This window comes from Dissoconium aciculare, assembly GCF_010015565.1.
Source record: "Dissoconium aciculare CBS 342.82 unplaced genomic scaffold K489scaffold_15, whole genome shotgun sequence".
NCBI lineage: Eukaryota > Fungi > Ascomycota > Dothideomycetes > Mycosphaerellales > Dissoconiaceae > Dissoconium > Dissoconium aciculare.
This window is the reverse complement of record NW_022984965.1, coordinates 542,517-554,826: the sequence shown is the minus strand read 5'-3', so window position 1 is coordinate 554,826 and position 12,310 is coordinate 542,517. Positions and strand designations below refer to the sequence as shown.

The window sequence follows — 12,310 nt, the reverse complement described above, 5'->3', positions numbered from 1 at the left end:
GTAGATGTAGGATCCGGGTCGGTGCAGGAGGAATGGGTGACGGTGGGACAGACAGCCACCTGCACCTGCATGCCCCGGAGGAGGAGGGATCGTCGCTGGTAAGGCTTGGCCGTTGTTGCGCCCGCCCGCCTGCGGTCGAGTAATAATCAATACAATACAATTCAATGAAAATGAATACAGTAATGAAAACAAATCCAGTTATACAATGATCATATTCATTTTCATACATACCTAGGTTAGTCATATATACCAGGTGGTAAATATACCAACCAGGTACACCTAGGTAAGGATGATTGTCGGCGGATGGCTGAGAACGGGCATCTTCCAGGCATGGCCCGGTCATAATTAGTTGCCCAGGTGGATTCCAAGCATCCCAAGCATTCCAATGTCTGTCGGAAGGGGAATCCTCTTTACTTAGCTACCGGCCCATATTACCCCCGTACCTACCTAGTAGCTGCATATCTCGGTATCTCTATATCTCCATAGACATATACAGTAAGTATGGTCTGCCCGAGGGAACGACTGACTGGCGACCAGGAAGAAAGACACGTGGGTGCGGTGCCTATTGCCGAATGATGGAAATACTGTACAATAATTACAAGGATGATATAGTGATGATAAATTGTCGCAAGTGCTGCCGTTTGGGGGACCCTATCGTCAATGGTTTACAGCACCGTGGACAGTACTGTACCTAGTATCCAAGGGAAAATTTATCATTCTCACTATGTACAGTCCAGTCCAGTCCACCGGCCGGGGCCACCTACCTCCAATCCTCATTCATGCGGAGAGCCCGTCCGTCCATCCCGTGGCCGATCTCTCCAAAAGGACACCTCCGCTTTGACAGGGCCCAGGCTAATCAATAACACATACAGTAGTAATAAATCTGCCCTATGGAGGAGACACTGTGTCGGTCCCCTGGGAACAAACACATTTTCGGCCTTTCTCTCTCTCACGATAATTCACTCAATTACACCACCACCACCACCCTGGTTCCCTGCGCACCTCTATGGACCTTGCGCGAGTATCTACGACCGAGAAGCATTGACACTGAGAGCCCGGTCTCACCCAATCCCAAGCAGTCGGCTATCCATACTTGCGCGTGCGGATCAACCTCGCCGCCGGGAGGCAGGCACTCACATACACGATGAAGTGGCCAGGTCTACTGCCATTGCTGCTCGCAGTCGCGCCCGGCACCGCCTTCAAGCGCGATTACGATGCACATGATTACTACGCCGTCGAACTTCAAAGGAATGTAGATCCCCAATCCGTTTCCGACCAGCTCGGACTTCACTACGAAGGGCCCCTGGGAGAGCTGCCCGACCACCACATATTCCGCACGGCTGAACGCCAACACGATTACGATCACATCAGATCCGAGAAAGAAGCGCTGAGAATGAGACGGAGGAAGAGGGAGGCCGGGTCGGAGGAACCGCATTTCCTCGATGACATCCTATTTACTGAGAAACAAGATTTGAGCAAGAGGTTCCCGCTCGTGAAGCGGGGTTTCATGCCCGTGGAAGAGAGGGCACTCGACGGTCTCTCTCTGGCTGACGTGCCGAGCGTTTCGGCCGTGGCCGAGGGCCTCGTGATCGCGAAACAGCTTGGTATCGCGGATCCTATCTTCCAGGATCAATGGCATCTACACAACTCGATCCAGATTGGACACGACATCAATGTCACCGGCGTGTGGTTGCAAGGCATCACCGGCAAGAACTCGACGGTATGCATTGTCGATGACGGTCTGGACATGGACAGTGACGATCTCCGGGACAATTATTTCGCTCAAGGCAGCTATGACTTCAACGACCAGGTCAAGGATCCGAAGCCGCGACTGTCAGATGACAGGCATGGGACGAGATGTGCTGGCGAAATCGGTGCGGTCCGGAACGACGTCTGCGGCGTCGGCGTCGCCTACGACAGCAAGGTCGCCGGAGTTCGTATCCTCTCCAAGGCCATTTCGGATGCGGATGAGGCGCTCGCGATGAACTATGCGTTCCAGGAGAACCAGATCTATTCTTGCTCCTGGGGACCGCCAGACGATGGCAGAGCCATGGACCGACCCGGTATCCTGATCCGAAGAGCGATGCTCAATGGTATCCAGAACGGTCGAGGCGGTCGCGGAAGCATCTACGTGTTTGCTATCGGCAACGGAGCTGCGAACGACGACAATTGCAATTTCGACGGATACACCAACAGCATCTATTCGGTCTCGGTGGGCGGCATCGACCGGAAAGGACTGCATCCGTACTACAGCGAGAAATGCTCAGCGCAGCTCGTGGTCACCTATTCCTCCGGCTCCGGCGATGCCATCCACACCACCGATGTGGGCAAGGACAACTGTTACGCCAGCCATGGCGGGACCTCCGCTGCTGGACCTTTGGTTGCTGGAATCTATGCGCTCATGCTCGAGGTCAACCCGAGCCTCGGCTGGCGTGACTTGCAATGGCTGACCGTCATCACGGCTGTCCGGATTGACCAAGAGAGCGACTGGCAGCTGAACAAGCCGATGAACAAAGAATTCAGCCATCAGTTTGGGTACGGCAAAGCCGACGCCTACGCTCTGGTCGAGGCTGCCAAGACCTGGATCAACGTCAAGCCCCAAGCCTGGTACTTCAGCCCCTGGCTCCACGTCCGAACGGATATCCCACAGGGTGATCGGGGGTTGGTGTCGCATTTCACCATCACGGAGGACATGTTGACGAAATCGAACTTCGAACGCCTGGAGCACGTGACCGTCACGATGAACGTCGAGCACACCCGCCGTGGCGATTTGTCCGTCGAGCTTCACAGCCCCAGCGGCATGATTAGCCACATCGCGACCCACCGCCGCAACGATGGAGCGCACTCGGGATACCAGGATTGGACATTCATGAGTGTGGCTCACTGGGGCGAGTCGGGTGTCGGCACATGGACCGTTGTGGTCAAGGACACCAACATCAACGAATACCGTGGCGCCTGGGTCGATTGGCGTCTGAAGCTGTGGGGAGAATGCCTCAACGCGGACAACCAGCCGCTCCTCCCGATGCCCACGGAGCACGACGATGACGACCACGATGACGACCACCCGGAGGGCGCGCATACCCAGACCGCCACCGTGGGCACGACTTCCGTCGCCGTGCCCACGGAGACAGGCCTGCCTGCTGGGAACCCCTCCGACCACATCGACCGTCCCTCCAAGCCCCAGGTCACGGACGAAGCCACCGCCGTCCCGACGACAACCGCCGCGGCCACCACGTCGGAGACCGCACCTCCACCCCCCGCCCTGACCCAGCCGGCCGTCGCGGACGAAGAGGAGAAAGGACCCGCCCCGGTCCCCACCACCCCGGCCTCCTCGTCCTCCGACAACCTCTTCCCGCACCCCTTCCCGACCTTCGGCGTCAGCAAAGGCACCCAGAAGTGGGTCTACGGCTCCATCGTGCTCATCTTCATCTTCCTGATCGCGCTCTGCGCCTTCTGGGTCTACATGCGCCGCAAGAAGCGCTGGATGAGCCGCGACGACTACGGCTTCGAGATGATCGACCACGACGACCACGACGACCCCTCCGGCGGGGCCGCCGCCGCCGGGAAGGCCGGCAAGGGCAGGCGGCAGCGCGCCGGGGAACTGTACGACGCCTTCGCGGAGGGATCCGACGACGAGGCCGAGCCGTTCGACCTCGGGGAGGACTCCGAGGAGGAAGGCGACGGCGACGACGATGATGAGGAAGGGGACTCCCGGACGGGGGAGAAGCGGGCAGATGAGCGGTACCGGGACCGTGAGCCGCTGAGGCAGGGGACGGATGTCGAATAGGGCGGTCGCGAGAGGGTAATATGATGAGGGGGCGCGGCGATCTTCGCATCGATCAGGGACCGCTTATTTTCCGGTCCCGGCTGTATTTTGCATACTCATGTAACCTTCTGGAGCATCAGGAAGGCCTCGCTTGGATTGGACCTTGGATCCCCAAGCGATCCGATCACTTAATCTGTTTGACAACTCTACCACGTCGTCCCCCTTCCTTTCCGCCGGTCGGTTCAACGCCACCGCTTAATGATAGAGACCGCGATCCAAAACCCTATCACAAATAATATTCTAATGGGGCTTGGTCCTGCACATCGCGATTCGCACTCTCTGAAGTCAAGGCGCACAGTTCGGGTGCCGAGGCTTTCTTACCTAGGTGTGAAACCATGAATCTGTCCATCACGGAAGGAGCAGCAATCAGCTGCAGACATCAAGCTCCTTCGTGTCTTAGTAACTTGATATCCGGTGAACTCTACGAGGAACGCGGGACCGTCTTCGGCGCTGAAAATGCCTTCGATTTGGCACTCGAATGCTGCATGGAAACGGAGCAGGCGTAATTTCGATCCTGGCTGGGTTTCGCGGGACACCCTGTTGCGCACAGGTCGATCGATGTGATGATCAGACTCTTCATCGTCCTTCATCAGGTGGAGCATGACCATGCCGTCCGTCACAGCATCCTTGAGGTCCGCATCGGCAAGTCTATCTACAAGGATGTACGCATCTGCGGTCCTTACCCACGGTTCTTCGTCCTCGAGCTGCTCTTTAGGGCCCATGCCGAGCACGATCCTGCGCTGGTGTATCCAATTCGCGGAAATTTCGAATACCCCGGGATGGACGTCGACCGGTTTGACGGCCCGTGTATCGTTCCCAAGCCAGCCGTCTCGCAACGCGCGACGGAAAGAAGTCGGAATTGTCGGCCAAGCGCGTCCTGTCGATGTGGAACAATGTTTGCGACGATCCCACTCCAATATTTATTGGGTCGGATGAGAAACTGGTTTGGCATTCGGTTAGGCATGGTCGGTTCATGCGGACAGGGAACTTGGATACTTGATGGCGTTACCAATTGGCACCTCGCAATGATAGAAACCCATCCTTCCGATGTCTCCACGCTTCCTCATCTTGTTGCTTAAGAACAGGGATATTTCTCTATTCGGTGCCGATCAAGACTTCTTGACTCATCGACTTGGAACCGGCGGAAGTCAAAGAAGATTATCGTAGCCTGCCATTAAAGCACGCGGTATGCCAAAAGACAGCGACAACGGTCTGTCATTGAAAGGGCGATGCCAGAACTTGAGGGAAAAAACGTAGTGCGCAGTCGGGACTTGGCATATCAACACGGGCACCAAGATCAAGTAACTATGTGAAAGCAGAGTGACAAGGCTTTGATCAAGAGAACCTTGGAGGCCGGGCCCGTGAAAGCCTATGTCAAGTGAAATATGCAGATCATAATTCCGCAGCACAAGATCGAGGGATTCTGGGGTTTTCCCACGCATGGAATGTTGCAAATAGCATAATGGTCAGAAGTAGAAATAGAGGTGACCATGAGCAGCCCGGAAGTCTTCGTACTTTCCAAAAATGCTATAGAGATTTGCTTGTAAACAGGCAGAACATTGAAAAAGGCAGAACATTCTCATGTTCCAAAAGGCTGTTTACACTCATGAGCTCGCATTATTCTCAATACCACGCCTTGTGATGTAGAATGACCTAGGAAGGTTCCGTGTCGTCCACAATGGTGAGATGACCTCAAACGCGCGCTGAAGCCATCGCGATAGCAAAGCAATATCGCACCGATGGCCACCAACTCTTGAAGTAAGATGATAGTTATGAGTGCGAAAACGAACACTCTCACATGGTCGGCGGACACGCTTCGCCGCGCAGAACGCATCTGCACAACTTCGAAGGCTAGCAAACCATCGCTGTTTCCATATCAACCATGCCGTGCGGAGCTTATTCACAGATCTGTACGGTTCATCAGCTCTAGCGGCCGAATGAAGTCTCTCAATCCTAAGCAACGTGGAGAGACACAGCACGATACTTTATGCGATAACAGTTCTCAGCTCCCTCGGCGTGCTCATGGAACACGCAGCGAGCGACAGCCGCGATGGTCGACTCAGTGGGCCTAGTGAAGGTATATTGGGCAAACTCAAACCAGAAGCGGGGATGGTCGTCTTCTCGAACTCCATCCTGAGAAGTGCAAGCTTCGTGTACAAGAAGCTTTCGTATTGTGGAATCTGCAGCTGTCTTCTTGTGTGGAGAATTTATGAAGGAAGGGTGCGATCTCGACAAATAGTCGCCCTCATGACTGATAGTCATGTTGTTTGCCAGGATATCGCAGACAGCATCTTTGGAAATCATGGTCATGAAGTTTGTCACCGAGGACGTAGGCTTTCAGTATGCGATGATCCGGTTCTGGGTCCCCAGGTCTTCCTCTGGTCCATAGCAAAGCATGATTCGCCGAGAATGTAACCAATTCAGGTAGATATTGAAGATCTCTGGATCATCGTCAGGTAATTTGAAAGTACGCGTCTGGACCTCAGTCCACTCTCCCCCAAGACCAGCCCTGAAGAATCCCGAATTGGTTGTCAACGTGTCCCTGTTCACATGATATGTCGCTGCTGGAACTTCGACTTGAATTTGGATTGGCGGTCTTGCATAGCTGTAGATTTATATCAGCTGGACCGCATGGAGGAATTTGTGCTGTTCAATTTGCACCGCTGGCTTACTCGATAGCATTGGTGAAAGGCTTTCCACGGTGAATGAAAGACTCTCTCATGCTTTGGTCTCGAAGATGAATCGATCTGTATAAAGGTAGCTTTGTGCAAGAGGCAAGAACTTGGACCAGCAGCCGCACGAAGTGCAATCGTTGTGTGTATGCGTTTGTCGGCGAGTTGAAGGATCTAGCAAACTGGCATATGATAGAGGCCGCACCAATCAAGGAAATGTGATTGAACATTTGGTGTGGAAGGGTTGTTCACATGGCTTCACCTACTCACATGTGAACAGCCGACACCTTGACCTACTCATCATCGCCACTGTCGCCTTCATCGGACTTGATGTCTTTGCGACGCGGCTGATATCCTTCAATTGCATCGAACGCCGCGTCGAGTTCGCCATCAAAGCCTGGAGGTCTGGCACGAGTCGACGACACGGTCTTCTCAATGATCCCATCGGCTAGAATCTGACCTGGGCGGAACGAATGAACATTCTCGCCACGTTCAGCTGCAAGCTTCTCCAATTGACTCTGCGACTCGACTTCTTTACGCCAAGCATCTACCCTGACGGCTCGATTGGCCCGCCGCACTGCAGTAGCCTCTGGAGATCGCAAGAACTCCTCCAACACTTTTTGGTCATCCTGGTGAAGTTGAACTTCAGGCTTATAATTGGCCGACCGTTCCCACGCTGGAACGCTGCTGAGCTGAGCTTTGACGTATAGTCCTTTCCTCGCACACGCCTCGCTGCACCAGTTCGAGGCGCCGGGAGTGAGCTTGAGCATCAAGGACTCTCGCCGAGGAGCCTTGGAACATAATGCATACCCGCATTTACCATCGACGTGCCGCTCTTCGATGAGGCTATCGAAATCGGATGGCTGAAACAGGACTACGAGGGTAAGAAACTTAAGCGCTTCCTGTGGAGTAAACTCTGCAGATGAAGGGATGTCAATCAAGGTGGTGATGTGATCTAAAATCTTTGCTTCAGCGTCTTTCTGGTTTTGGATCTTATGTGCATGTCTCAACGCGATGTCGAGATTGCGTTTGTCCTTCTGAGCTTGTGTCTCCTGCTCATTCGAAGGTACAGAAGCTTTCGCGATCGACGGCTGCTTGAGTATAGAACTTGCAGGAATTCTTGTATTCATGTTGTCTTGGTGATGTCGAATGTTGTACTCGCTGTGACCTCTCCACTAGGGTTGTCTGAAATACGAGGATGACGATCACTGGTGTTGATGCCTGGGGCGACAATCTCCACGATGGCAACCTGTACCAGCATGACCTGCATTCGTCATACTCAGGCGGGGACCCTCGAATGGACGAATGGCTGCTGCATGAACGCTCCTGCCAGCAAGACACTGCATACAGGTGACAACTTCGAAAGCTTGCGATCAACCGCCTGCCCTACACCGTTTGTCTCATTTAATTTCGAAGTGCCGCGATCGCAACACAACATCGCTTATACCGCCCACACTTCCGCTGCGAGCTTTGTTCCGCAGGTGGGCTGAAACGAGCCAGAGACAGCGTGGATTGCCAGAACACCTACTCGCGCCCACTAAGTGTGGCGCGTCACTTCCTCGCCGCAAGGGAATAGCTCAAGCCAAGTCTGAAGCCTCATATCGTCACTTGAGATAGCTGGCGCTCAAGCCCGGGCACCTCTGCAAGCATGGCGAGCCTCTTCAAGGTGAAGGCGCTGTACGACTTCGAAGCAAAGGAGGAGGATGATCTCGGCTTCCCAGGAGGACAAATTATCGATGTGACCGAAGTTGTAGACGACAACTGGCTGGAAGGCAAATATACGGATACCGATGGGAACATTCAGTCTGGTATCTTCCCTCGCGAATTCGTGGAGAAATATGAGCCGCCGTTGCCAGCGCGACCCACTCGGCCAGCACGAAAGCAAGAGACAGGAACACCACAGCCTCCGCAGAACATTTCGAATCAGACCGAAGAAAAGGAGGTAGACGGCGAAGAGACGGAAGCACCGGCACCCGTCTCAGCACTGCCGGCAACTGCATCACTTCCGACAAGAAGCACAGAAGATGCACGGCCATCGAACCCAAGAACAACCTCACAAGCAAGAGAGCCTCCCACAGCGGCGGCTCCAGTAGCCACACAGAGATCTGTTCCAGATGAACCAGCTGCGAGCACGACCGCAGCTAAGAAACCTCCACCGGTCGCAGCAAAATCTAACGCTTTCAAGGATAGAATTGCGGCGTTCAATCAGAGTGCAGCCCAGCCACTAGTCCCGATGATGCCTGGAAAGCCTCGCGCGAATGACTTCATCAAGAAACCGTTTGTTGCGCCGCCACCTAGCGCTTCGGCGTACGTGCCGCCGCCAAAGATCGAGCCTGTCGTCAGGCCATACCACCGAGAGGAGGATCCTGAGATCATTAGAAAACAAGAAGAGAATCATGCAGCTGCCGAAGCAGCTGGTTTGACCAATGATGGCCCGACTGAAGGTGAAGATGTACCGAAACCGACAAGTTTGAAAGAGAGGATTGCTCTGCTACAACAACAGCAGTTGGAACAAGCGCAGAGGCTAAGCTCGAAGCCGACCAAGAAAGCGCCAGTGAAAAAGCAGTCCGAAAGTTCAGAGTATGATCAGGCTAACGAGGAAGATGAGGCTCTGGCGGAACAGTTTCGGAGCAGGGAGCCGACAAAGAGACAGTCTGTGGATATCGCTCGTGAACGACCTCGAATTCCCTCGGCACAACGCCGGCCAGCTGACAACATCGCATCCTTACCAGTTCCTGAACATGACATCGTCAGTGACGGAAATGAGGCAGATCAATCCGCTGCTGGCGAGACTACTGAGGATGATGCAGACACAATCGGACCTCAAGATGACGATGACGACGACCGGGAGGTGCCCGCACCGTTGTCTGCTTTGCGCGCACCTGGTGCACCTAAGCATGAAGCAGACGTTGGCGAAGAGGAGGGCGCAGTGGAGACCGGTGATGAGGAACAGGATGAGGAGGAAGAAATCGACGAGGAGACCCGCCGCAAAATGGAGCTCCGAGAGCGGATGGCCAAGATGAGTGGTGGGTTTGGCATGCCCGGCATGATAAATCCTCTTGCTGGTTTACCCAGGCGAGCTCCACCCCCAAAGAAGACTTCCACGAACTCAACCGAGGATGCCGCGATGTCATCTCCGCCATTGCCGCAACACCATCCACGCATTCCCGTAATGCCTATTCCGGAATTGCCAAAAGTGGCCAGTCCTCAGCCCGAAGATCCCGAAGACGAAGAAGATGAAGAGCAAGGAAATCAGATTCCGCTTCCGATACGACGCTCAATGGCTGAAGAGCGCCCTGGTGCGCCACCAGTGCCTAGAGGTAAGAGATCCGAGACTGACATGGATGCTGTGATTATTTTTCAAAAAAGCTCGTGACTGAATGTTGAGCGCGTAAACTCCGCTTTCATTCATGAATAGCCAGAGAGAGATGCTCAATGTTCATCGAGTCGGCAGCATTGAGTTGCAAGCGACAAAATTAAGCATACATCATCGTCATCCATGGTTTGGAAGTCCACGTGCAGAACAAAATTGCTGACAATTTGCTAGATTCCCGGCCGCCACCCGTACCACAACGCGATCTCAGTTCACCGCCTGCTGTCTCTGCTCCCAATTTGCCGTCCGGTGCGGGAACACTACCAGAGGCTAGGCCGGTTCCTCCTCCGCCACAGGCCGCAATTTCACCCGGACCGGGATCTGAGTCAGATGATGAGGCTTCAATTCATGCTACTTCCGTCGCTGACGGTCTCGTGGCGTTACCTCCAAGGCCGCCCTCGAACAGGATGGCCCCGCCGGTTCCCATTTCGCAAGCACCGCCACTGCGCACGCCGACCTCGACCGACCACCATGAAGCACCCTTCTACGCCGAGAACACCAATGAAGTTGGCACATCGGTGTCTGAGAAGAGGGCGAGCCGGGTGCCTCCTCCGATCCCAAGCGGCGCGCAAGCAGCAGTCTCGCGCCCACCACCACCACCGCCACCAGGCACCCTCAGTCGTCGCACTACAGACCTTTCGCTCGCAGAAGAGCAAGGGAGGGGTGAGAGCGACTATGAGGGTGATTACGATACTGATATCGCCTCGGGTGCAAACCATAAAGAAGCACTCAAGGCGCACCTGCGGGAATCAAGTATTGATGATGGTAGCACAGTTGCAGACGAGCCGCTCAGCTCGCCAATCCTGTCGCCTCGTGCTGTACCACCGCCTCCTCCACCACACGATACCCGTAAATCCGTCGACGTCACGCGAGCGCCGCCCCCAATCCCTCCCTCAAGGGCTGATGATTATGATCCCTATCGCGCCGATGAGATCCGATCTCCACCGCCTGTTCCGACCTCTGCACCTACCGCACCACCGCCGCCACCACGGTCCTATGAGGTGGAGGAGAGCTCGGCCGATGATGAGGATCTTCCGACATCGAGACCCTCTTTGGATATCCGGCCACCACCGCCGCCGCCGCAAGCTGCCCCACCACAGCGACAAGGCTCTGTCTCAGCTCGAGCTGCTGCCCGGCAATCCTTAGACGCCAATCGCACACTCACGGCAGCTTCATTGGCTCCAGAGGCAGCTAGTCCAGGCGGTAGGACATCGCTTGATGTCTCGCGCTCCGCCACTGTGCGGCGGTCCGGCGAGCAGTCTAGACCATCGTTCGAGGGCTCCTCCATCGCCGCAGAAATTCCTCTCGATGAGGATACGCCGTGGTGGACAGCGTCACAGCCTCTGCCGCCCGTGCTGCAACCTCGTCGTAACATTGATATTCTGACGGAGATGGAAGAATCCACTGCGACGAAACGCGGAGGCCAATCTGTCGTGACGAAAAACATCTATATCCTCTTCTCGGATTACAGCGAGACCACCATTTCTGCGAAATACGATCCTCGAGCACCACTCGAGTGCGAGTTGCAGCAGGACCATAAGGCGGCTCCGGCGAGAGCTCGCCAGGACCAACTTGAGTCGTACTGGCAACGCTTCGGTCGTAGCATCGCCGATAAGGCTGATGCGCTCGCACATGGCGGCAAGAAAGATGCAGCTGTCGCTGGAGATGGAACCCCTACTGGGTTCGTCGCCGAGCTCATCAAAGCGCATACCGACGCTCTCCAACCCGTGGGCGTGAAGAGTTACGGCGCCTTGGTATACGCCAATCTCGGCAATGCCACCACTCAACAATTCGATGAGATCCGCCCCGGTGACATCGTCACCCTCCGCAGCGCCAAGTTCGAGGGCCACCATGGCGCCATGAAGACGAAATACCGCCAGGAGTACGGCGCCAGCCACGTTGCTGTCGTCGAGGAATGGGATGGTACCAAAAAGGCGATCCGTATTTGGGAGCAAGGTCGTGAAGTCGCAGATGGCAAAAAGGACAAGAAAACTGCTGGCATCAAGAGCGATAAGCTGCGGCTGGCGGACCTCAGGAGTGGTGAGGTGTTGGTATGGAGAGTTGTCGGGAGAGATTACGTCGGATGGTAGAGGGTAGGTGAAGCCCCGATCTGAGATCTTGACATGAGTGGAGTATCAAAATCATCGTCCGGGCTCAATGACCCGGCACAGCTTTCAGGCCAGTTTTTGTCTTATTGTGCAGTTTTCGTACTAGAATAAGATGTTGACCTCAACGCATTTGCCATCTCTTCATAGCGCCACCACCCTTCGTTGATCCTGCCGTGAATGGTGTATGCTCGAATGCTACAGCGCCTGTGAGCAAGGGCTCAATTCCTACAACGATCGCCCTGCGACAAAGACGGCCAACTATCCTAGCTGCCAACCCCAAACGCACTTCAAGCATCCAAATTTGATCCTCCGCCGAGACACTCCGACATGC

The 12,310-nt window shown here is 54.9% G+C and overlaps 5 protein-coding genes across 5 annotated transcripts; 3 read left to right on the top strand and 2 right to left on the bottom strand.

Moving 5' to 3' along the window:
- The first annotated feature begins 811 nt into the window (after positions 1-811).
- On the top strand, positions 812-4,261 carry K489DRAFT_384501 (uncharacterized protein). Its single transcript, XM_033605871.1, has one exon. The coding sequence runs from the start codon at positions 1,145-1,147 to the stop codon at positions 3,785-3,787; it is 2,643 nt and encodes an 880-aa protein (XP_033456040.1). The 5' UTR covers positions 812-1,144; the 3' UTR covers positions 3,788-4,261.
- K489DRAFT_85792 (uncharacterized protein) lies at positions 4,089-4,940 on the top strand. The gene has a single exon (XM_033608985.1). It carries the CDS (start codon positions 4,390-4,392, stop codon positions 4,903-4,905), a length of 516 nt encoding a protein of 171 aa, XP_033456039.1. The 5' UTR covers positions 4,089-4,389; the 3' UTR covers positions 4,906-4,940.
- A 618-nt stretch (positions 4,941-5,558) lies between these two features.
- On the bottom strand, positions 5,559-6,549 carry K489DRAFT_85784 (uncharacterized protein). The gene is made up of 2 exons (XM_033608984.1): positions 6,499-6,549; positions 5,559-6,431 (listed from the first exon to the last, which is right to left on the bottom strand). Exon 2 carries the CDS (start codon positions 6,134-6,136, stop codon positions 5,780-5,782), a length of 357 nt encoding a protein of 118 aa, XP_033456038.1. The 5' UTR covers positions 6,137-6,431; positions 6,499-6,549; the 3' UTR covers positions 5,559-5,779.
- A 242-nt stretch (positions 6,550-6,791) lies between these two features.
- K489DRAFT_413433 (uncharacterized protein) lies at positions 6,792-7,628 on the bottom strand (the record flags this gene model as incomplete). The annotated part of the gene is made up of 1 exon (XM_033608038.1): positions 6,792-7,628. One exon carries the CDS (start codon positions 7,626-7,628, stop codon positions 6,792-6,794), a length of 837 nt encoding a protein of 278 aa, XP_033456037.1.
- A 518-nt stretch (positions 7,629-8,146) lies between these two features.
- K489DRAFT_364193 (uncharacterized protein) lies at positions 8,147-11,961 on the top strand (the record flags this gene model as incomplete). The annotated part of the gene is made up of 4 exons (XM_033602695.1): positions 8,147-9,847; positions 10,021-10,290; positions 10,366-10,872; positions 10,972-11,961. The coding sequence occupies 4 exons, from the start codon at positions 8,147-8,149 to the stop codon at positions 11,959-11,961; spliced, it is 3,468 nt and encodes a 1,155-aa protein (XP_033456036.1).
- Between the last annotated feature and the right edge of the window lie 349 nt (positions 11,962-12,310).